Source organism: Mesoplodon densirostris, chromosome X, assembly GCF_025265405.1.
Source record: "Mesoplodon densirostris isolate mMesDen1 chromosome X, mMesDen1 primary haplotype, whole genome shotgun sequence".
Classification (NCBI taxonomy): domain Eukaryota; kingdom Metazoa; phylum Chordata; class Mammalia; order Artiodactyla; family Ziphiidae; genus Mesoplodon; species Mesoplodon densirostris.
Window position 1 is genome coordinate 36,839,928 of NC_082681.1, and position 26,224 is coordinate 36,866,151.

At 35.7% G+C, this 26,224-nt stretch overlaps 1 protein-coding gene across 1 annotated transcript in view; it reads right to left on the minus strand.

Annotated features, from left to right (window-relative positions):
• HTR2C (5-hydroxytryptamine receptor 2C) overlaps positions 1–13,632 on the minus strand; it is a 139,423-nt gene extending 125,791 nt beyond the window's left edge. Inside the window, exons 1-2 of the mRNA XM_060087337.1 lie at positions 13,598–13,632; positions 8,503–8,816 (exon numbers count right to left, since the gene is read on the minus strand). Coding sequence (XP_059943320.1) covers positions 8,503–8,816; positions 13,598–13,632 — 349 coding nt within the window. The remainder of the gene's footprint in view (positions 1–8,502; positions 8,817–13,597) is intronic.
• Positions 13,633–26,224: the final 12,592 nt, after the last annotated feature.

The following is a 26,224-nucleotide window of genomic DNA, read 5'->3' on the forward strand; positions in this document are numbered from 1 at the left end:
GGGAGAGGGTTGATGGGTTCTTACATGTTGACATTTTTTTGTCTTGTAAGATGATGAAATTTCCCCTCGTTTCTTTTTCCCTTCACTGTGCATCTTTTTTCAAAAGTCACCTCTCCCTTTTAACCCTTTTGTACCTCCAAAGAGTTCCTCTCCAACACTGCTTTCTTGAGTCCTATGTACACTTCTAAGTCAATTCTCTAAAGGATGAGCTTCCAGAGAAGTTTCTCAGAATTTTCATACTTGGGGTAGACTTTCTTTCTTATGATGATTTTAGATCAATCTTAGGTTTCCTACTAGCTTTCCTCCTCTCTCTTTCATCTAGTATTTACTGGACTACCCTTCCTCTTCACAACAGCACGTGGTGGGAGCCTAATAGAGAGCTCATTGTGATCTCTTATTTATTTTCTACTTAAAGATAATTTGAAATTTGGATGTTCTCCAAATTAGGTGGTGGTATTGTGTAGTTTTATTTGTTTTTGTTGTTCTTTATTGCTTGGGGGTGTGGTGATGGATGTGTTAGGACATTTGGATTTAGGCTGATGCCATTTTTTGACCACCAATATATTTTTAAGGGAGAAACTGGCAAAATGAAACAGACACCACAAGACAAAGTATACCTTCTAAAGCACATTCATTCCAGTGACCTTTTCTTACATAATTTGGAGCTATAGTTTGGTAAAATGCTCACAGAGAAGGTAAAATACTTATACTTTGAGATTAATGCATCATTCAAACTCAGTAAATATAAGGAAAGCATATTTCCTGAGAACACTATTTATAAAATGCCTATTGAGACAATCTATTACCACTGTGTATTTAGAACAGGATAATTAATTTGTAAGTTCCATGTGAGATTATTTTCTAGATGCAGTAATCTTCTTTTAGGACTTGAGAACTAGATACACTTTCAGTATCAGTCCTTCCAGTCTAATTCCATTACACACTCCAGGGAAAAGAGAGTCTATTTCACTCCCTTGTGAGATGAGCATATTGGCAATGAAATTCAAACTGGGTTCTCCAACTCCCTAGGAAAGAAACTTTGCAGTATAGTATAAGTGGTTTTGATTGTTCTTAATAAATATTAGTTAGAAACAAAAGTTAGGATAAAATGAATAGGGCAAAGATATGGCAGAAAATCAAAAGAAAAATGAAAAGCTCTCTAAAATCATATATCAAAACTTTCAGTGCTTGAATTTTTATTGTGATAATATGACCTTGAACTTATATAATTAGAAATTAATTTTATCACTGTCTCCTTTTAAAAACATGAATTATAGACTCTAGGAAGAAGAATAGCTGTTATTGAGTGCTTATTATATGCCAAGCACTTAGTTTGTCAATATTTAAGAAGATTACTTAAAATATGTTTTTAAAGATGATGAGCCTTGGGGACCTTCAAGATGGCAGAGGAGTAAGATGAGGAGATCACCTTCCTCCCCAAAAATACATAAAAAATACATCTACTCAGGTTTCGGAGGCTCAGGTTTCAGAGGTCAGATCCCAGGGAGAGGGACGGGGGTTTGCTGCATGAAGACAGCCTGAAGGGGGCTAGTGCACCACAGCTAGCCAGGAGGGAGTCTGGGAAGAAGTCTGGACCTGCCTAAGAGGCAAGAGACCGTTGTTTCAGGGTGCACGAGGAGAGGGGATTCCTTCCCTGTCTGCCCACAGAAGGCAGAGCACCACCTAAATGAGCTCCAGAGACAGGCGCAAGCCGTGGGTATCAGCTTGGACCCCACAGACCGGCATGAGACGTTAATGCTGCTGCTGCAGCCACCAAGAATCCTGTGTACAAGCACAGGTCACTATCCACAGCCCCCTGGGAGCCTGTGCAGCCCGCCACTGGCAGGGTCCTCTGATCCAAGGAGAACTTCCCTGGGAAAACATACGGTGTGCCTCAGGCTGTTGCAACGTCATGCCAGCCTCTGCCGCTGAGGTTTGCCCCACATTCCAATTATAACTACTGTTATAACTACGCCTCCTGCCCCCTGGCATGAATGAGCCAGAGCCCCCTAATCAGCTGCTGCTTTAACTCCGTCCTGTCTGGGCCAGAACAGATGCTGAGGGCGAGCTACATGCAGAGGTGGGGCCAAAACCAAAGCTAAACCCCAGGAGCTGTGCGAACAAAGAAGAGAAAGGGAAATTTCTCCGTACAACCACAGGAGCAGTGGATTAAATCTCCACAATCAACTTGATGTACCCTGCATCAGTGGAATACCTGAATGGACAATGAATCATCCCAAAATTGAGGTGGTGGACTTTGGGAGCAACTGTAGACTTGGGGTTTGCTGTCTGTGACTGATTTGTTTCTGATTTCTTATGTTTCTCATAGTATAGTTCTCAGCACTTGTTATCATTGGTGGATTTGTTTATTGGTTTGGTTGCTCTTTTTTTTTAAATTATTATTTTATTTTAATATTTATTTATTTATTTATTTATTATTGTTGTTTTTTTCTTTCTTTTTTTCTCCCTTTTCTTCTGAGCTGTGTGTCTTGACAGGGTCTTGGTGGTCCGGCCTGGTGTCAGGCCTTAGCCTCTGAGGTGGGACACCTGAGTTCAGGACATTGGACCACCAGAGATGTCCCAGCCCCACATAATATCAATTCGTGAAAGTTCTCCCGGAGGTCTCCATCTCAACACTAAGACCCAGCTCAACCCAAGGGCCAGCAAGCTCCAGTGCTGGATGCGCCATGCCAAAAAACTAGCAAGACAGGAACACAACCACACCCATTAGCAGAAAGCCTGCCTAAAATCATACTAAGTTCACAGACACCCCAAAACACACTGCCAGATGCAGCCCTGACCACCAGAAAGACAAGATCCAGCCCCACCCACCAGAACACAGGCACCAGTCCCCTCCACCAGGAAGCCTACACAACCCACTGAACCAACCTCACCCACTGGGGGCAGACACCAAAAACAGTGGGAACTACGAACCTGGAGCCTGCAAAAAGGAGACCCCAAACACAGTATTTTAAACAAAATGAGAAGACAGAGAAACATGCAGCATGAAGGAGCAAGGTAAAAACCCAATAGACCAAACAAATGAAGAGGAAATAGGCAGTCTACCTGAAAAAGAATTCAGAGTAATGATAGTAAAGATGATCCAAAATCTTGGAAATAGAATGGAGAAAATACAAGCAACGTTTAACAAGGACCTAAAAGAACTAAAGACGAAACAATGATGAACAACACAGTAAATGAAATTAAAAATTCTCTAGAGGGAATCAATAGCAGAATAAATGAGGAAGAAGAACGGATAAGTGACCTGGAAGATAAGATAGTGGAAATAACTACCACAGGGCAGAATAAAGAAAAAGAATGAAAAGAATTGAGGATAGTCTCAGAGTCTGCTGGGACAATATTAAAGGCAACAACATTCAAATCATAGGGGTTCCAGAAGAAAAGAGAAAAAAAAGGGACTGAGAAAATATTTTAAGAGATTATAGTTGAAAACTTCCCTAATATGGGAAAGGAAACAGTCAATCATGTCCAGGAAGCACAGAGAATCCCATACAGGATAAATCCAAGGAGAAACATGCCAAGACACATATTAATCAAACTATCAAAAATTAAGTACAAAGAAAAAAATTTTAAAAGCAGCAAGGGAAAAGCAACAAATAATATACAAGAGAATTCCCATAAGGTTAACAGCTGAACTTTCAGCAGAAACTCTGCAAGCCAGAAAGGAGTGGCAGGATATAGTTAAAGTGATGAAAGGTAAAAACCTACAACCAAGATTACTCTACCCACCAAGGATCTCATTCAGATTAGATGGAGAAATTAAAATCATTAAAGACAAGCAAAAGTTAAGAGAATTCAGCACCACCAAATTGGCTTTACAACAAATGCTAAAGGAATTTCTCTAGGCAGGAAACACAAGAGAAGGAAAAGACCTACAATAACAAACCCAAAACAATTAAGAGAATGGTAATAGGAACATACATATCAATAATTACCTTAAATGTAAGTGGATTAAATGCTCCCACCAAATGATATAGACTGGCTGAATGGATACAAAACAAGACCCATATATAAGCTGTCTACAAGAGAACCACTTCAGACTTAGGGATACAATACAGACTGAAAGTGAGGGGATGGAAAAAGATATTCCATGCAAATGGAAATCAAAAGATGGCTGGAGTAGCAATTCTTATATCAGACAAAATAGACTTTAAAATAAAGACTATTACAAGAGACAAAGAAGGACACTACATAATGATCAAGGGATCAATCCAAGAAGAAGATATAGAATTGTAAATATTTATGCACCCAACATAGGAGCACCTCAATGCATAAGGCAATGCTAACAGCCATAAAATGGGAAATCAACAGTAACACAATAAGAGTAGGGGACTTTAACACCCCACTTTCATCAATGGACAGATTATCCAAAATGAAAATAAATAAGGAAGCACAAGCTTTAAATGACACATTAAGCAAGATAGACTTAATTGATATTTATAGGACATTCCATCCAAAACCAACAGAATATACTTTCTTCTCAGGTGCTCTTGGAACATTCTCCAGGAAAGATTATGTCTTGGGTCACAAATCAAGCCTTGGTAAATTTAAGAACATTGAAATCATATTAAGCATCTTTTCCAACCACAACGCTATGAGACTAGATAGCAATTATAGGCAAAAAACTGTAAAAAATACAAACACGTGGAGTCTAAACAGTATGCTACTAAATAACCAAGAGGTAACTGAAGAAATCAAAGAAGAAATCAAAAAATACCTAGAAACAAATGACAATGAAAACACAATGACCCAAAACTTATGAGATGCAGCAAAAGCAGTTCTAAGAGGGATGTTTATAGCAATGAAATCCTACCTCAAGAAACAAGAAACATCTTAAATAAACAACCTAACCTTACACCTGAAGCAATTAGAGAAAGAAGAACAAAAAAACTCCAAAGTTAGCAGAGGGAAAGAAATCATAAATATCAGTTCAGAAATAAATGAAAAAGAAATGAAGGAAACGATAGCAAAGATCAATAAAACCAAAAGCTGGTTCTTTGAGAAGATAAACAAAATTGATAAACAATTAACCAGACTCATCAAGAAAAAGTGGGAGAAGACTCAAATCAACAGAATTAGAAATGAAAAAGGAGAAGTAACAACTGACACTGCAGAAATATAAGGGATCATGAGAGATTACTACAAGCAACTATATGCCAAAAAAATGCACAACCTGGAAGAAATGGAAAAATTCTTAGAATAGCACAACATTCTGAGACTGAACCAGGAAGAAACAGAAAATACGAACAGACCAATCACAAGCACTGAAATTGAGGCTGTGATTAAAAATCTTCCAACAAACAAAAGCCCAGGACCAGATGGCTTCACAGGAGAGTTCTATCAAACATTTAGAGAAGAATGAACACCTACTTCTCAAACTCTTCTAAAAGGTTGCAGAGGAAGGAGCACTCCCAAACTCATTCTATAGGCCACCATCACCCTGATACCAAAACCAGACAAAGATGCCATAAAAAATGAAACCTACAGGTCAACATCGCTGATGAACATAGATGCAAAAATCCTCAACAAAATACTAGCAAACAGAATCCAACAGCACATTAAAAGGATCATACACCATGATCAAGTGGAGTTTATCCCAGGAATGCAAGGATTCTTCATTATACACAATTCAATCAATGTGATACACCATATTAACAAATTGCAGGATAAAAACCATATGATAATCTCAGTAGATGCCGAAAGAGCTTTTGACAAAATTCAACACCCATTTATGATAAAAACTCTCCAGAAAGTAGACATAGAGGGAACTTACCTTAACATAATAAAGCCCATGTATGACAAACCCACAGCCAACATTGTTCTCAAAGGTGAAAAACTGAAACCATTTCCTCTAAGATCAGGAACAAGACAAGGTTGCCTGTTCTCACTGCTATTATTCATCATAGTTTTGGAAGTTTTAGCCACAACACTCAGAGAAGAAAAAGAAATAAAAGGAATCCAAATTGGAAAAGAAGTAAAACTGTCACTGTTTGCAGTTTACATGATAGTATACATAGAGAATCCTAAGATGCTACCAGGAAACTACTAGAGCTAATCAATGAATTTGGTAAAGTAGCAGGATACAAAATGAGTGCACAGAAATCTCTTGCATTCCTATACACTAATAATGAAAAATCTGAAAGAGAAATGAAGGAAACACTCACATTTACTCTTGCAACAAAAAGAATAAAATACCTAGGAATAAACCTACCTAAGGAGGCAAAAGACCTGTATGCAGAAAAGTATAAGACACTGATGAAAAAATCAAAGGTGATACAAACAAATGGAGAGATATACCATGTTCTTGGATTGGAAGAATCAACATTGTGAAAATGACCATACTCCCCAAAGCAATCTACAGATTCAGTGCAATCCCTATCAAATTACCAATGGCATTTTTCACAGACCTGGAACAAAAATTTTACAGTTTGTATGGAAACACAAAAGACCCCAAATAGCCAAAGCAATCTTGGGAAAGAAAAACGGAGCTGGAGGAATCAGGCTCCCTGACTTCAGTCTATACTACAAAGCTACAGTAATCAAAACAGTATGGTACTGGCACAAAAACAGAAATATAGATCAATGGAACAGGATAGAAAGCCCAGAGATAAACCCATGCACATATGGCCACCTTATCTTTGTTAAAGGAGGCAAGAATATACAATGGAGAAAAGACAGTATCTTCAATAAGTGGCACTGGAAAAACTGGACAGCTACATGTTAAAGAATGAAATTAGAACACTTACTAACACCATATACAAAAATAAACTCAAAATGGATTGAAGACCTAAATGTAAGGACAGGCACTACAAAACTCTTAGAGGAAAACATTAGGGAGAACACTCTATGACATAAATCACAGCAAGATCTGTTGAGAAATGTAAATATAAACAAAATATACTAATGGGACCTAAGGAAACCTAAAAGCTTTTGCACAGCAAAGTAAACCATAAACAAGATGAAAAGGCAACTGTCAGAATGGGAGAAAATATTTGCAAGTGAAGCCAATGACAAAGGATTAATCTCCAAAATATACAGTCAGCTCATGCAGCTCAATATCAAAAAACAAACAACCCAATCCAAAAATGGGCAGAAGACCTAAATAGACATTTCCTCAAAGAAGGTATACAGATTACCAACAAACACATGAAAGGATGCTCAGCATCACTAATCATTAGAGAAATGCAAATCAAAACTTCAATGAGATATCACCTCATACCAGTCAGAATGGCCATCATCAAAAAACCTAGAAACAATAAATGCTGGAGAGGGTGTGGAGAAAAGGGAACACTCTTGCACTGTTGGTGGGAATGTAAATTGATACAGCCACTATGGAGAACAGTATGGGGGTTCCTTAAAATTCTAAAAATAGAACTACCATATGACCCAGCAATCCCACTACTGGGCATATACCCTGAGAAAACCATAATTCAAAAAAGAGTCATGTACCACAATGTTCATGCAGCTCTATTTACAATAGCCAGGACATGGAAGTAACCTAAGTATCCATCAACAGATGAGTGGATAAAGAAGATGTGACACATATATACAATGGAATATTACTCATCCATAAAAGGAAACAAAATTGAGTTATTTGTATTGAGGTGAATGGACCTAGAGTCTGTCATACAGAGTGAAGTAAGTCAGAAAGAGAAAAACAAATACCGTATCCTAACACATATATATGGAATCTAAAAAAAAAAGTTCTGATGAACCTAGGGGCAGGACAGTAATAAAGACACAGATATAGTGAATGGACTTGAGGACACAGTGAGGGAGAAGGGTAAGCTGGGATGAAGTGAGAATAACATTGACATATATACATGTAAAATAGATAGCTATCTATTTTACATGTATATATTTACCACATGTAAAATAGATAGCTAGTGGGAAGCAGCTGCATAGCACAGCGAGATCAGCTCGGTGCTTTTTGACCACTTAGAGGGGTGGGATAGGGAGAGTGGGAGAGAAATAGAAGAGGGAGGGGATATGGGGATATATTATACATATAGCTGATTCACTTTGTTATACAGTAGAAACTAACACACCATTGTAAAGCAATTATACTCCAATAAAGATGTTAAAAAAAATGAAGATGATGAGCTTCTTTCACCTTTGTATAAAAGCTGGTACTAGGTATGTGTACTGCCCAGAACATAGGGGTAGGCACATGTTTCTTTCACTGTAACATTCTGTATATTGGAAGGCAATTGTCATTGTTTACAAATGACACTGAGCAGTAGAGTATCTATATATGATTTTAATGTATTATAAAACATTTGTTTTGCTTTTTCAAGAGTCTGCTACTGATTTATTTAATAAATATGATACATACATCCAATTTCTTCTGTCACACAATTTTCTTTTTTCTTTATTTTCCAAATGATACGAGTAGAATAATTAACTTTCTGATTTTTTACGATACCTGCCACAGATTTATGACATGATCTGAGATCAAAATACTAATAAATTTGTACTTACCATAAAGGATTGCAAGCAGAGACAGTGGCATGACAAGTAGTCCCACTAGCATATCAGCAATGGCTAGGGACATTAAGAAATAATTGGTGGCATTGTGCAGTTTCTTTTCCAAGCTTACTGCCATGATAACGAGAATGTTGCCACCTATTGTCAAGATTATTATTATGACGATTGAAAGTGCTGGCCAGTTTTGTACCCCGTCTGGGAATTTGAAGCGTCCACCATCGGAGGTATTGAAAATGTCAGTTACTATGGCTGCTACTGGGCTCACAGAAATATCACATTGCCAAACCAATAGGCCAATCAGGTGCACACTGAAAATTAAGAAAAAAATAATCAGGTATATATTATATTGCTTGTACCTAATAAATTACTTATATAAATCAACTGCTTTTCCTTTAACAATCATTATTATCATCATCATCATTTCTACTCTCAATTAAACCTCAGTATCTCTTCTTTCTCTCCCCACATACTTTTATTGAATGCTTAATATGAGTCAGGCACTTAGCTTACTGAAATATATATGTATAATCTCATTTGATCTCATACAACATCCTCATGAAGTCAGTACTGATCTATTTCTATTATGTATAAGAAGAGACTGAGGTTCAGAGAAGTTAAGTAACTTTCTCAAGGAAATATAGCCAGTAAGTAGCAGGGGCAGGGTCCGTACTCAAGTCCCCTTGAATTCAAAGCCTGTGTTTTAGACTTTCACTCTCTACACTCAATCTGAAACCACAGTATTGTTTGACTTGCTGAGTGACTTTATGCTGGCCCATAATTTCTTAATATCTGTCCTGTAAATTTTCCTTCTACCTGACACTCTCCCCATTTCTGTCCTATGTTTTCTGGTGTTGTTCTAGGTTAGAAAATGATTTGTGGTGATAATTAACTCCTACGGGTTTGCTGCTTTCCTATGCTGGAAAAGAAATCTCTTAAGTCATTGAAAATGTACACCTCTCATGATGGTACTTATGTAGATTTTTACTGGTAGGAATTTCAGGCCAAGTGGCAGACTAATGCAAGAGAGTGGTTATGTTTTGTACATTCCAAGTTAATTTCCCCCGATGGTGATATGAGATTTATTCAAGTTTCATACATTAAGTCCTTAAAGTGTCTCATGAAACTAATATTTATTTTCCTTAATAAGATAAACAAGAAAGATAAGTATATTCAATAGTTCCTGCTTAAAAGCAAGAATTATTATCTGTGAATGACTGTCTTATGTGTATTCTATGTTCAGTAATAGTTATTTAATGAATACTAAGCAACAACTATACTATATGTACTAGTTGTTAAACCCTGATATTATTTATAGAGAAGAAAATTTCCTCTACTGGTACAATATGTGCTAACCAATTCTCTATGCAAGAAAATTGCATGGAGGATGACACATGACATTACAAAATCCAGAGTCTGTGAGTTCTCCATGTAAAAGTTTTGATTTCATTATCTCATTCACTTGTTCTTTGAGCTAAAAATATTATTTCTACAGGGAAAATATATGTGTGATTAGATTGACTATCACTTATCAATCATCAGAGAAACTTGCAGTAGTAACACTAGATGATTGTGATTATCATAATTGTATCTATAATATTATACACACACACACACACACACACACACACCATACTTTCTGAACCAAAACTGGAACACTGAACCTGAAAAATTATTGGCCTTATTTAAACTTAAGTAAAATATTATAATAATTTTCTACCATGTTTAAAAATTATTTCTCTTAATATCTTATTAATATACTTTATGTATTTTAACATAATGAGAAATCATGAAAATATTTTGACTTTCTCATTCTACAAGAGGTGAAAACTAGTACTTCGGACATTTAGCTTAAAACTACTTCCTCATTAGTCAAAGCTGCCTGATATCCTAAGCATCGTGTCGGTGGGAGATATACATAGTAATTTTTTTCAAATAATGAGAAGTAATCATTAATTTCTTTCCAACGCTGGATGTATTCTTTTTTCCTGGGACATAAAAAATAAGCTAAAATAATATGTAATTCAAAAAATCTATATCCTAATTAATTTGTGGTTAAAGTGAATAGAAATTATTGAAATAAAGGACCAAATAAATAGAAGCAAGGTATTTGCTTTCAGCTTTGATTATTCTGTCACTGTATTTGTTGCATTTGGCATGTGGCCAATGTCCTGGCTACATGACCTAAATGATTTTTTTTGACCAGTCACTTAACCTCTCAGAAGATCAATTTCCTCATCTTTACAACGAGGATGATCTTTATCACATTATTGTTGTGAAAATTAAATGATACATGTAAAGTCTCAAAATAATACCTTTGTCGTAATAGGCCCTCAGTAAATGTTGGAGCTTACCTTCTTTCTGCCTTCAAAGTTAAACAAAAGTATTTTGTGGTAGCTATACCCTAACTCAATGTACTTCAAAATTTGTCAAGGATTTAAGTCCTGGTTTTATTTTAAGAAGGTACTTATTTATGCAGAACTGGCTCAGATAGTAATTTTAAATCCAAGGTCTTTTCTGGCCTAGCTGTTGAAAAACATGTTCTTCTGAAATTAAAAAAAAAATCTGGTTTAAATTAGTTGATGATCATTTCAAGTAGTCCCACAAGACTTTATGCTCACAATAATATGCTGCATCTTCAACCGTCAGTTGCAGAATCACAAATATATTTATTCTTAAGCCTAGATAATATGGTCCTAACAGGATATGCAGTGCAACTTCAAATTTTCTCAGTAAATTGTGAAAACATCTAAATCCTTTCACATTTCTGTAAAAATGGTAGAAGAATGCAAAATAAAATTGTATATAACAAAAGTACATGAAAAACTATGTCCAATTATGAATTTTATGATTTGAGTATCTTAGAACTTTGGGATAGAAAACCACTTAAAACGTTCATCTTGCCTACCTCTGCTGGTCAAATATATTTTTACTTTTTATTAAAGAGTCCATGAGACAAATACTGAATTATTGAGGAAGCTTGTAGAATCTAAATATATCTTTTGTGAATTATTAAATAAAGTAATGGTGTTGGGAAAAATCCTGACAGAGTTTTTACTTCAGTTTCCTGGTTTCAATTCAATTCAATTTAATAAATTCTTATTGAGCACTACTTATGAGCAAATTATTATGATTTTTACTGCAGTCAATCCTATTTTCTACTGTATTGTAATCAAGAATTGGCTGTATTGTAATTAAACCTAATTTCTAACATTTACATGCTCAGTGAAAAACATACAGTCCTTTTACAGAAGAGGAGTAGTCTAGGTCTTGTTTCTAAAGCTTATGTTGATTGCTATTAAGCCCATAGATAGTGGGAAGCAGCCGCATAGCACAGGGAGATCAGCTCGATGCTTTGTGACCGCCTGGAGGGGTGGGATAGGGAGGGTGGGAGGGAGGGAGACGCAAGAGGGAAGGGATGTGGGAACAGATGTATATGTATGACTGATTCACTTTGTTATAAAGCAGAAACTAATTTAAAAAAAAATAAAGAGCTGTGGCAAAAAGGCAAAAAAATAAAAAAATAAATATAACCCATTGGGGGAAAAAAAGTCTCATAAAATACGTGCACAAAAATCACAATTTCTATCTGAACAGTTCAAATAACTTATTCATTGCTACTAAGTTTTGAATGAAAATATCTGACATTCTTAGTAGATAAACAAAATTGTAATTTGATTTAAAAGTCTGAGTACATTTTTTTTTTTTTTTTTGCGGTATGCGGGCCTCTCACTGTTGTGGCCTCCCCCGTTGCGGAGCACAGGCTCCGGACGTGCAGGCTCCGGACGCGCAGGCTCAGCGGCCATGGCTCACGGGCCCAGCCGCTCCGCGGCATATGGGATCCTCCCAGACCGGGGCACGAACCCGTATCCCCTGCATCGGCAGGCGGACTCTCAACCACTTGCGCCACCAGGGAGGCCCAAGTCTGAGTACATTTTAAATCTACTGAATTTTTGCATGGCATACGACAATGGGCGTTAGTAGAAGAGATGAATGATCCCTTGTTTCTCTTAATGTAATGGAAAAAATTCTATGTGAATTCTTTAATTCCGTAGCAGAATAATTTGGTACCCTTTAAGGTAGCCCTGCATTTGGTATATGGATCAAGGGCTATATACTAAGTTGTCCTTTCATTTTCCCAGACCTGGCTCTTCTTTTCCCTTCTTTATCACTGTCCTTCACCCTTTCCTTTTCCTCTCTGCTCTAGTTTTCTTGGAACCACGTATCCTTGAGACTATCATCACTACAATGTACAGTGACATCCAAGATGGGCTATAATGGTGCATACTGCCGAGGATCCAGTGTTGATGTACTTTATATCTACACTGCTCTGTAAACTTTTTCCTCAGTGAGCACTTTTATAGAAATCACAGAGGAGATTGTGCAGGAGCAAGGCGATTCAAGGCTTCTCAGTTGTACTGATCAGAGTTTACAGAGCCCTGGATCTTGTTTTCCATGCCCCCATTCCTCAAAGAGTAGGTTTAGAAGAAAGTAAACCAACCTTTTACTAAGTTAAAAAGAAGATATACCTGGATTAGATCATGTTTTGAATTGCTTAGTGCTTGAATTCAATGCTTTCCTTATCACTTTTATGTTATGTTCTATTGACTTTAACTACTAGTTCATTGCTTCAAGGCTACATCCTGTCCAGCTACATCCTCCAACCCCTATTTCCTGACTTCTCTCTCATTCTTTTGCAACCTTAACTATTTTTCATAAAACCAGAGACTTATAAAGACATTTATTCTCTTTGCTGTTTAGTTCATGCAGGAAGGAAGAGGAAAGAACCTTTCTTATTTCTACATTTTAACCATACAGAAAGCAACCACAAGTATCAGAATTCTTTTTGTATGATATTACTTGTTTGAACATATGAGTGGTTGTGTTTAATTGGAGTTCAAGTTATTGGGTTTTTTCCCATTTATTGTTTTTGAATAGAAAACACCAGTAATATTAGTCTATTGGAATGCAAGTCATTTATACAGATTGAGGCAAATATAGCTGAATAATCATATAAAACCCTTTTTAACATTTTTGAGTGAACCACTATGAAAAGTTATTTTAAAAAAATAATAGGTAATAACATCCTTACAGGAACGAGTGCACTGCCTTCCTCAGGTTCACCATAATTGCTTCAGTCTTAAGCAACCAAAGTTTAAAATTGAGAAGAGGAAATTTAACAGACTGGATTCATTATGCCATCCTTTCTGGGGAGAGAAAAAAGAAAAAGAGAGTTAGTTAAAAGTTTAAATAACTTTAATAACCTTCGATTAAATAAAAGTAAATATATTTATTAAGTGATAAGAAATAATCAATACTAAATTTAGCAAACAAGCAAGCATATTATATAAGCGATAAAAAATGGCAAAGAGAATAGATTTTTCATTTATTTACCAATATACAACCATCATAATTTTTCTAAAATTTCTTGTATATACTTTCTTTATATGGGGCTTCTACTAAATCTCCCCCTGCTGGAGTACAAAGCAGTGTTTTGAAAAAGAAATTAAGAATATATGCTTCTTAATTTGCAAACTATTGGAGGAAAGTTTGTGATCCAATAATTAAGTAGCATGTATAAAGTAAAAAGGTTTCATCTTATAGAACAATGAAAAACTAAAACAAGTTTTAAGCATTTTTATAAAGTGAACATATTTTGTACAACATTTCTAACTTTTTTTTTTCCAGTGAAGCAATCTGCTTTTTCATAGATAGCTTTCTTTATACTTTTGCATTAACCAACAATATTATCCAGAGGGTAGCCACAGGTTTATACCAAAATAAATGAGTTGATTAAGTTTACCTAATTAAATATAGCAACAACCCTATGAACCAACTAGTTAGTATCCAACAGATAATATGTTGCAGTCAGGGCACATGGGATAATGTTGAAAATTGCAAACAAAAGGTCAGTTGCACTCGATGATTGAAAAAAATTTTTAGTTTCATTTATTGATTAAGAACTGACTGCATTTTCAGAGGAATTAGGAAGGAAACATGAACACTCTACAAATATCAAAGAATTTCAGAGTGAGTACCTTTGATTTCTGTAGGCTATTTTTGAAGGAGTTATTGGTTGCAATGCAAAACCCCACCAAATATTTACATAAGAGATTATTCACCACTTAGCCCTCACTATATTCAGTGTGCTAAAATGTTGGCCAAGAGTAGACTGGATGCAAATTTGCTGAGGATCTCTGCTGTGCTCCCTGTGGAAATAATATCTTTACACGGAGTAAATCGTGTCACTATGAATTTTTACATTGATATTGAAGAAATACCCAGCATGATTTCTAATCATTAACATAGAGACCCCTTGGTTTTTCTGCATAGCAATTCTTAACTGGGAATAGAGTAGGTAAACCTCTCTGTTTTTCATGTTGCCTTCTCTATATCTTCTTTTTTTGGATTTTGATTATACTCTCTTCTCATACCAAACATGTAACTGTATTCTTTTTGGGGATCACAAGCTATTATAAGAGTCAAGACTGTGATGTTAAGTTTGCATGTAGTGGACTGTCAATGAGAAAAATTTAGTTGTGTATGTTTGTGGGTGGGGAGAGAGGGAAAGGGAGAGAGAAAGGGAGAAAGAGAGTTGAATAGCTTGAGAACATGGAATATTGAAAGGTCATCGCTTTTGTTTAATTTGTAAATATTTTCAAGGAATATGATAAAAATTTGTCAGTAATCTTTTTTAGTGTTTTCTAGTTCCTTTTAGAAATTTGGAAATAAAATTTTACCAGAGAAAGTTGCACCTCCCTATGTTTCCCATCTTATTCAACAGCACTCTTATTCTCGTTAGTCAAGCTACAAATTTAATTTATTCTCACTTCTTATCCCTCAGCTCTCACTTGTGAGTTCTCTTAGTGCTACCTACACAAAAATTTATCCCCAAATCATCCCCTTAACTACAGTATGAGAAATGTTCTGTGAGTAATTCTACAAAAAAGGGAGGGGATGCAAAATCTCTTAAAGCCTTGGATAAGAAATTAATAAGAGAAACAGACAAACAAAAAACAACTCTAATTGAACACTGATCTGCATACCTCTCAGATTCCACCAGTCTTTCATAATGGAATTCTCATGATTGTGTGAACACACACACACAAATATGTGTGAGTTCAAGTATTCAAATTTGGGAGGACTTGTGTTTTACAAAATAAATTAAAAAATCACATGGGATAACTGACAGAGTAATTGATTAATTTTTAATGAGAATTTATGATTCTTATAGAAACTATGTTTGATCATGTAGCAACATAATAAGAATATATATACACATTTATATGTGTGTACGTATGTATACATGTATTTGTGTTTGTGTATATATATAAATATATATATAAAATTTTGTGTAGAGAAAAGCATTGATTAACCTGAAATTGTCTCAAGCATGAAGAGAAAATTACAGATTAAGTCACAGAAATAAGTTCAGGATCAGTAAATACACATTCAGACCAATCTCTCATTTCTCTCTGCAACATAAATCACAAATCTTTTCATGCTCTCTCTAAAGCTCTGTAAGATCTTCAGGCATCACTAACAGTAACTATGTTTGCTAAGGCAAAAAAGGGGACAAATATTAGTTTTCATACAGTTCTTAATAGTACACAAGATATTGCAGAATAACTTCAGTTAATGTGGAATTTCAACTAAGCAAAACTCATATCCTGAGCATTATATTTAATTGATGCCTATAAAATCTATGCCCATACGTCAACATATGTCATCTGTCATATAGCATACATCATCAAAAATAGTGTGAGCACTTGAAAATAATTGGCCTTAAATAGGATCTCCACTCTATATTCAGAACTAAATTTCAAACTACCAGAATCAGTATCACTCATAGAAATACTTAAGAGCCATTTTTAATAATCATCTTGGAAGTGAATTTTTTTTGAAAAAAAAAAAAACACTGTGGGGAAGAAGGGCTGGCATGAATTAAAAAGAACAAAAGCTATTTTTGACTCTTCCAACATGGTTGCAGGCTAGACTTGGGAATTTGTTAGTTTCATAGCTAATTGGTGTGATTCTCATTTAGCTCTAAATTTAAGAATGACTATGATGGGACCTGGCTAAGATTTCTTCAGCACACAGCTTTTATTTTGACTTCTTCTTAGTGACCGTATAAGGGTTTTGCATGGTCATGAGTTTAGTCATGCTACGCCTCTTGCCTTCATTGGGCAATAATGTGATGATTCACTTGGAAGACCAGTACCATGCTCTCTCTAAGAGATACCTAGTTTTCCACGCCAATTTGCCATCCAAGTGGTGGGAGATATATGACCATCCTTGTGGTCCATAGAATACTTATTAAATTCATTTGTGAAAACTACAAAGATGAGGAAGGGAAATCAGTTTTGCACATTATCTCAGTTTTACACATATTAAATTTAGCTGATAAAAGAGCGTCTATATTGCTCTCTTTTTGAAGTAATAACAAGAACAACAACAACAAGGGGAAAGAAACCCCATGATTTTGGACTCCAGTAAAGTCATAATTGAGGATTAGGTTTAAGAGTCAACTGTTAAACCAGTAGAGAGTAGACATTAGAGAAAAAAAATAAAGGGAGAGGGCAGCAAATAAAATGGAAAGAATAGGCAAAAGGGAAAATGTCAAGGGAATGTATTTTGAGAAGGAACAGAGTGCATACGGTGTGGTTTGTCTAAAAGGAGATTGATTGCTGGTGAGCTTAGCACCATTTCAATAAGGGTCTAGAATGTAGTTGGATGAAGGGAAGAGAAAAGGACTAGCCAGATGAGAGGAGGTGGTTGGTGAGGAAATGGAAAATGTTCAAAGGGTTTTGTCCAATGCAGCAGAGGCAGATGTGTACTAAATGTGTACTAAAGGCAACTTTTTTTTTTTTTTTTTTTTTTTTTGCAGTACGCGGGCCTCTCACTGCTGTGGCCTCTCCCATTGCGGAGCACAGGCTCCGGACGTGCAGGCTCAGGGGCCATGGCTCATGGGCCCAGCCGCTCTGCGGCACGTGGGATCCTCCCAGACCGGGGCACGAACCCGCGTCCCCTGCATCAGCAGGCAGACTCTCAACCACTGCGCCACCGGGGAAGCCCTAAAGGCAACTTTTTGAGAGGAAGAACCATCTAAGTGTACTTTCCAGGTAACTCCCACATTCCTTAGTGAAGTGCTGGGTACAAAGTAATTGGCTGATAGAAGGAAAGGGAAAGGGAGAGAATTGAAGTGATTTAAGGTGTGACATCAAAATATCCTAAGAATAAAGGGAGGGCTGTGATTTTGTCCAAATTGTGTTTGGAGAGGATAAAAGTCTACAACTTTATTGAAAACCCTGGACATTTCCTTGCACCTTCTAAGCTAACCTTTTATAGTTCATTTTTACCTTTTCCACCTTTGACACTGAAGAAAGATTGTTCATGTTTCAGTCACATTTTCTGTCCTCAAACTGTTTTTTATTCTTTCTTTCCCAGACAAGGTCAAACATAATATTGATGAGGCTAAAAAGAAAATGCCAGTGTTTCTACTTGATGTTTTAATAAAATTTGGGGGGTATACAGTAACCCATAAAAAGACATAGTTTACATTAGATTTCTGGAAATTCCATGAGCTCATCATGGTGATGCAGCAGATTGGTTTCTCTCATACCGAAGAGCCTACATCTGACACTAAATGTTGTTAAAAATGATTGAATAGACAGTTAACTGAGATCATTCTTCTCTGATTTTTTTATAATAAAGCGTTTAAGAATTGAATGATAATATGCAAAGAGGTTTAACTTTTGTCAGTTTTCTCTGTTCAGAAATTATGGACTCATAATATTAAAATATAAATCTTCCTTCAGGTTACTATAGCCTCTGAGCTTTCAGCAGATGGCTAGATCAAAAGTGAATTAGTCACAAATGTTTAAATTAGTCCCGGGAAGACTATATTAATGTGGCACAGATTTACAGCATTTTGAGGGGAAATCTTTTAATTCAAAAATTGTTCTTAGGACTAATGAATGTTGTAGGAATTTTTCTTTCAACTTCAAATGTACTGTAGAGATTTTCTAATAAAGTATACAGTTGTCATATGAAAAATTCACCTTTGCTAACTACAGTCAAATCAGATAATAACTATTTATGGTTTTAATAAAAATTGCTAAGCTATCCAGTTATAATCAATGTGATTAAAAACTCTTCTACAATAAAGAAAAAAACCCCTGCTCTTCTATCAGTCAATCCAGGATTTTCAAGCATGTTAGGCTCACTTAGAAATTTATTCTAGGAAGTTAAATAAATTCAAAACTTCTATATTCAAGTAACGTGTTAATTTCTTCTACAATTATGAATTCACAGAACTCCTAGGGCTGAAAAAGTTATGAGTGATCACGTAATCCAGTCCTCTGCCTTCAGACAGGCCTATATTTAATCTACTTTAAGAAATTTGATAATTGATGTTCTTTAGAACAACCTCTGGGAAAGGCAATTTCATGACCTTCGAATGTTTAGAAATCTGCTTTGCCAGAAAATGTTACTTTATATTAGGCAAAAAGCCTCAAGCTAACAGTCTTCAATGGGAATGATTAGTTCCTTACTAAATTGAGTATCTATATCACAGGATAATATGATGCTAGCAACTTGCTTACTGCATCTTTCTTTGGTTTGCCTGAGAATGTAGCCCTTCAGACACAGAAATGGACATTTCCTCATAAAGTGCCATCGAGAATTCTAACTTTTCTGAATATGCAATTATATATGTTGGGTGATTTTTTTTTTTACATCTTTATTGGAGTATAATTGCTTTACAATGGTGTGTTAGTTTCTGCTTTATAACAAAGTGAATCAGTTATGCATATACATATGTTCCCATATCTCTTCCCTCTTGCGTCTCCCTCCCTCCCACCCTCCCTATCCCACCCCTCTAGGTGGTTACAAAGCTTCTCCAAACTGAGATACTTTTGTAAATGAAGGTTGGGGGCCGGGAGCATTAACTGGATGAGACTCTGGGTCTCTCTTGGGCATTTCATTAGATCGGGTAATAAGGTGATTATTCTATTTGAATGCAAATCTAGTGTCATTACTGTCATTTCCTTCCCCCACCCCCTCAAGATAATGTAAGTGGTTGTTTAAGCAAATTCAACTGTTCCTCTTGTACTTGAAATTAAAATGAAACATGAAATAGTTTCTCCTTATTTGTATTTACTAAATGCTTCTGCTTGCATTTTACGTATTTCATGAGAGTGATTACTGTTTAATTGAGTGAGACATTACAAGATAGTTAACTCCTAAAATCTACAGTATATAAAATCCTGTTTTTCACAGCTAGACCTATTCCATTTACCTAAAATAATACTTCAAAAACAAAATAGCCTCCAAATTGATAGAGTTAAAATAGCTATCAAAATCACTCCATGATAGTAGTGTTGGGTCCCAGGTCAGGCTGCCCCCAAATATGCTTCAATGGCATATTGATTATTTTCAATTAAAATTAAGAAACAGCCAATGCAAGAGGGACACTCTGACCCTCCTTTCTGTCTCCCTGAAAGCAGGAAATAAATATCATATGCACTCCTTGCATTTGGGAGTAGGACATCATTATTGCCAGAGATAGGGAATTTGGGACCAAGAAGTCTGTATAAACAAACCTTGTTACTTCTTTAATTTACTATCTCAAGCTCAAACTCTGTTTAGATTCCTCACTAGTTAAGCGCCCAAAGCCTAAGTTTCTTTGTCCTGTCAACTCCTCACAAATTTACTGTTTCCTTGTCTAAAAATTATAAAAGCTGCCTGCTTTAGCCACTTCTTAGGTCCTATTTCTATGAGTGCTTCATATACATGAATTAAAATTTGTTTCTTTTTCTCCTGTTAGTCTGTCTTGTGACAAGTTTATTAGTCCAGCCACAAGAACTCAAGAAGGGTAGAAGGGTAAATGTCCCCCTTCCTGACAGTAGTAACAGACATCGAGAGAATCTGGCTTTGTGGGCAGTGTGCTCAGCTATTTGAAGCTGCTTTCTCCACAGGTGGCAGCAGAACTGTCTCTGAATTATCTCAACATGAGTATCTACATAGAAGAATAAATTGAAGGCTTTTAAACAGGGGAGCTCGCGGAGCAAACCATATGCTAAATCTCTGTGTTGGAGACCAATTCCGACTGATTTGCAGGACTGAAAACTCTGTGTGACAGCACTTTCGTGAATTCAAGTATTTATTGATTGCCTATTATATGGTAGGCGCTCTGCCAGGTGCTGTAGCAAACAAAGTAGAACAGGTCCCTGCTCTCCGGGAGCTTATATTCTAGTAGGAGATACAGACAATAAACATTTAAACAAATAAGTAGGATAATTTCAGATAGTAAGAATTGATATGAGTAAAATGGAGTGGCGTAATGGGATAAAGAGTGACTGGGGGAAATACTTTAGATGGACTTGGTTATGTAGCCATGGCTTGAGGTTAGATATTTTAAAAATATTATAATATACTAATAATATGAGCCAGCATTTGCTGGGCCTTCTCAATCACAATAAAAAATCCAGTCCTTTTATACTGGTGAGTTAAGCACACAAGTGTCATTGGTGGGAACAGTTCAACATTTTCTGTTCGTTTGATTTTAATTTTGCAAACTAGGGTGGGAAACTCTCCTTCATCTTTTGCTAAGATACTTAAAATTCAATTGAGCTGCAAACTAAAATGTTTTCTCACTTATATTTACATTGTTGTCTCCTCCCCAGTAAGCAACTCCCACTTCCCATATCATTAGGTTAAGAGATCACAAACTTTTGGCTATATAGCAGGCCCTTCTGGCTGTAGAGGATTCCAGTCGAGTCGTGAAAAGCGAAAAATTCAATCAGTTGCCCAGATGTATTTATTGCCAAATATCGGGGTACTTGGATACATCTGGACAGCCGAATGAACTCTTAACTTCTCGTCTTTCCAATAGCTCTTCGTTTCACAGCTTCAGAATCAGGGAAGAGAAACAAACAAACAAAAAGCCACTTTGGAGTGTAAGGATCCATCTAGTGCTGGTTCTGCTGCCCCATCTACAAAAAACAACTCCTACTATTGTTTTATAAGTTATTGTTATACAATGCATATAAATCACTAAAATTGAGCAATACTATTAAATAACAAATTAATAATGTGAAAATAAAATATATCACAAATTCAAAAAATTGAGCCAAAGTTGAAATTAATTGTATAACTGATAAGCTATATAATGTATACACCATTCTAATACTACTCAGTCACCTAGGTGTTAAATATGTGAGGTATAGCAAAAAGGACACGAGGCTGAGAGGTGGGAGACCTCAGTTCTAGTCTTGATTTTATCACTTAGTTGATGTGTGATTTAGGATAAGTCACTGGACCAATTTGGGCCTCAGCTTTTTCAACCATGACATGAAAGGGTTGTGATAAAGGATCTCTATCCCTTCTGACTCCAAAAGGCTGTGATTCCGGTTTTCTTCATAAATGTTGAACAATATTCTATGCTATTTTACAAGTAAGATGCTTCTAAATAGCTAAGTTTGGTTACAATCAGATTCTACTTCTATTTATTGCCAATGAAATGTAGGACATGACATTCATCTGAGAAAGCCTCTTGATTTGAAAGGAACATGAAAGTGGTTTTTACCTTGATTATTCTCGTGATGCAGCCTGCAAATTAATGTGCATGTATTCTGTCCTATCTCTTCTTTCTGCTTCCTTAAATGATTCTTAAATATGTATTTCATTCTCAAGGACTTAGGAGACTACCCAGACGCACACAAATTTTAAAACAAAATTATTTGTGATTTTCTGATTTTAAAAAGTCTTTATGCCTAGGATACTTTACAGAAAAATGAAGTATAAGAAGTACTGGCCAGTTTCGTGGTTATCTAAAGTTTCACTTCTGCTTTAGTGGTCTAATGCTCAACTAAAACCTGTTTACTGCTTTGTGTACTCTTCTTCCTTTTTATTTATTTATGGAGAAAAATGGTACTGCAATCCGACAACTTTGAAAATACTGTTTCTTGCACCAATTCTGTGAACTTTATATCAGATGGTGTTAATATTTAGAGAAACAGAGCTGCCTATTTTATAACTCCTCTCAGTGACATTAAAGCTAAAGTATCAGGCCACAAATGACATGTGATATGTTTTCACTTTTTTCCTAGCTAAATGCATGAAGAATTCTGCTAATTGCCCTCCCAGAGTATATCCTGTACAACTCAGTTTACGAAAATACAATCTGTCAAGAAGTTCAAACCAACATAAATCCTCAAACCCTTTCGCTCACGATTTCAAAGTGTGTACGTGTGTGTGTGTGTGTGTGTGTGTGTGTGTGTGTGTATTTTGGGGCTGGGGAATGAAAAGAAAGGTGCTATGAATATACAAATTTTATCACCCTCCATAACACCATAATCTCATAAATTGAAATCATTTCATGATGATTCAAAGCCCCTTTGAGTGGTTGAATATTTTCATTCATGTTTTTCAAGCAGGAGAATTAACTTACCTAATTTTAAAAGTCTATGAAATATTGATTACTGCACATTTGGCAGAAATAAGCAATTTGTGAAATAACAGATGCTTCATAACAGCAACACCAGTTTTTACATCTCACTGAAAGATTATTCTGTATATAGGCAGTCACGACTGTTCCACCCACTCATGTACAGTAGAGACAGTTTTCTATCACATAGATTCATAGTGTAATATAGACCAACTGTAGGCAACTTTGGTAAAATATCACCATGCTATTCTACAGTTTCATCCAAAGTTAAAGTAAATTTAAGAAGAAAAATATAAAAAGATATTTCTGAGACAATTGAGAAAATGTGAATATGGACTGGAATAGTAGATGGTACCAATGGATTATTCTTAAAATTGTTAGGTATGGTAATTACATCATGGTTATGTAAGAATATACCCACAATTTTAGAAGTGCATGCTGAAGTAAAGCAAAATGATTTAAAATAATTCAACAAAGAGAGTGAGAGAGAAAGAAAAAGGGATAGATGAATCAAGCATTGAAAAACCTTATTAATTATTAAATCTGGGTGATGGGTACATGAAGGATCATTATACTATTGTCTCTACTACTGTGTATGTTTGAAAGTTTTTCAAAAGAAATTGTAACTACAAATGAGATATGCTTTCAGGTTATATAGCATGAAAAATATTTAGTTTTCTCAAAGATGGCAGAATTCATTGTTTTATGCCCAACCCAGTTTTTATTTTTAACACTGTAATATGCCACCAGTCCCGTTGTTAAAAAGAAAAACAAAACACAAAACATTATTTTAGCCATCTCTAATATGACGAAGACAATGTATTTTCTCTAGAAAAAAATTGATCTTTCTAGATACCGTAAACTTATCTAGGCCTCGTTCTTCTTTGATAGCTTTCTTCCCAGTGGATATTATGACAGTGTATTTTGAGAAAAGTAGTCTCCTTGAGTGAACCACATTTCAAATACCAATTCATTAAAGTCTTTTCATCAGTATACCCTCTCCACTTTAACAACAGCTTACAACAACTTGAACTCTCTCATTTAAGCTATCGAGGGAGATGCAATCATGGTGATTCATTAAATACAGGGCATGGCTCTAATTTGGTAAAGGTCTTAAAAATTTTGCAGGACAACAATGTGATCATTTAGAGGAAGGTGACTGACTGTAAATAAGGTTTTCTGACAGCTTCCCATGCAGTATGCATATTACAATATTTAAGTTTGCTATGCATTTCTCTAGTAGCTGTAAATTCAAAAGTGGTTCCATTGTGCATGACTGGGCATAATTTTTAACAGTGACTTAATATATTGAAAATTTGCATTGATTAAATGTATTAATTTTTCACTGGAAACCTCTGTTCACTCAGCAAATTTATAAAGGAAAATGTATTTTGTGCTAATCCTCACTGAGGTACGGTGTGACCCCTTTACCTCATATGTGATTTTATAGACCTTTGAAATTATGCTGGGAAATAGGTTAATGAGAGTACTTTATTCTTTTTTCTCATTTCAGGGGCTCAGTATTTCATGATATCACAGAAATGGCATTTAAATAATGCTTTATTTTTCCAAACGGCATATGATGCTGACTAAATTATGCATTTGTTTAACAAAAATATATGCATCAACATGGACATTTGTTCTTTTTTTTTTTTTTTTTTTTTTTTTTTTTTTGCAGTATGTGGGCCTCTCACTGTTGTGGCCTCTCCCGTTGCGGAGCACAGGCTCCGGACGCGCAGGCTCAGCGGCCATAGCTCACGGGCCCAGCCGCTCCGCGGCATGTGTGATCTTCCCGGACCAGGGCACGAACCCGTGTCCCCTGCATCGGCAGGCGGACTCTCAACCACTGCGCCACCAGGGAAGCCCCTGTTCTTCTTAAGTAGTAAATCATAGGCGGTATTGTTACTTCTATTGTTACATTCAAAAACTGTCACAGGAGTCCTATTTTCTTATTTTACAAATAACAATTTCTAGGTTAAAGTTCTAGGGGCCTATTTTTTTCAAAATGCAGGTACAGTGCTAATAAAACAAAATCCACAAACATTTAATGACCACCTACTGTGTGCCAGGCACTATGACAATCAGTTTCACCTAATTTGAAGTTCCACAACTCATTTTACAGAAAAACAAATTGCTAGATTCAAAGAGGTTAAGCAGTTTTTCCTAGTAAATAACAAATCAAGATTCTAAAAGAACATTTTACGGATTAAAAAACCAACACATTTAGAAAGACAATATAAGCAGAGAGCTTAAGTGCTCATCAGGGCATTGTTCAATTATTCAGCACATTTATTTAATGCCTAGTATGTGCTCAACAGTATTCTAGACACTTGGAATACAACAGTAAATAAAGCAAAGACCCCTGCCCATGTAGAGATTACATTCTTGTTTTTTCCACTGATTATCAATTATTTTTTAATGGAGAATATATGATAAAATAAATTGGTATAATTTCTAAATGCTTTCAAGATTTTACTCATCTCTTCTACAAATAAAAATTCTGCAAGCTACTTTTGCCAAATTACCTCAATCCTTAAGGTTACTGAATAACATATTTGTAATTTTATATTCACTGCTGTTCTCTATTGAAACAATTTTTCCCACCATCTGCTGGTATTGGAGTTCTGAAATAAAATCAGTTGTCACCGCATTACTTGTTATTGAAAGAAAGATTCCTTGAGTCTTACAATCTTATTTTAAATTACTAAAATATTTTGGTCCAAATTAAATCCATCTGTATAGAAAAGCAACTTAGAAAAATAAAAGCCAAAGATAGAAGAGTTGGCAATATATAGTGCCTCCATAGCCGATCATATTACATCACATATATATATATAGATTTGAAAAATTCTACAGATTCCAGAGAACACCTGCTACTCAGAGAAAGCCAGAAATTATCTAAATGGTCATTGCAATTAACTTGCCAAAAACTGAGAATTTACATTCATAAAACAAGTACTCAGCTCTTGCCAATATTTGTGGAAATTTATTCATCAGCTTCCCACGTACCTTTTGGCTTGATATTTTGCATCTGGCAGTAGAGAAAATCTCAGTACAGAACTTTATAAAGTTCATGCCACTGAATCTGTCATTGTGATATACCCTGGGAAATATTAGTATCTAAGTCACCATTTGTCACCCTAAGATATGTAGAGAGAGTAAAGGATCTTCCTGATGGAGTAATCCCTGCAGAAATTTCTCAGCATGAAAAGAATATGAGGGACTTCCCTGGTGGCGCAGTGGTTAAGAATCTGCCTGACAATGCAGGGG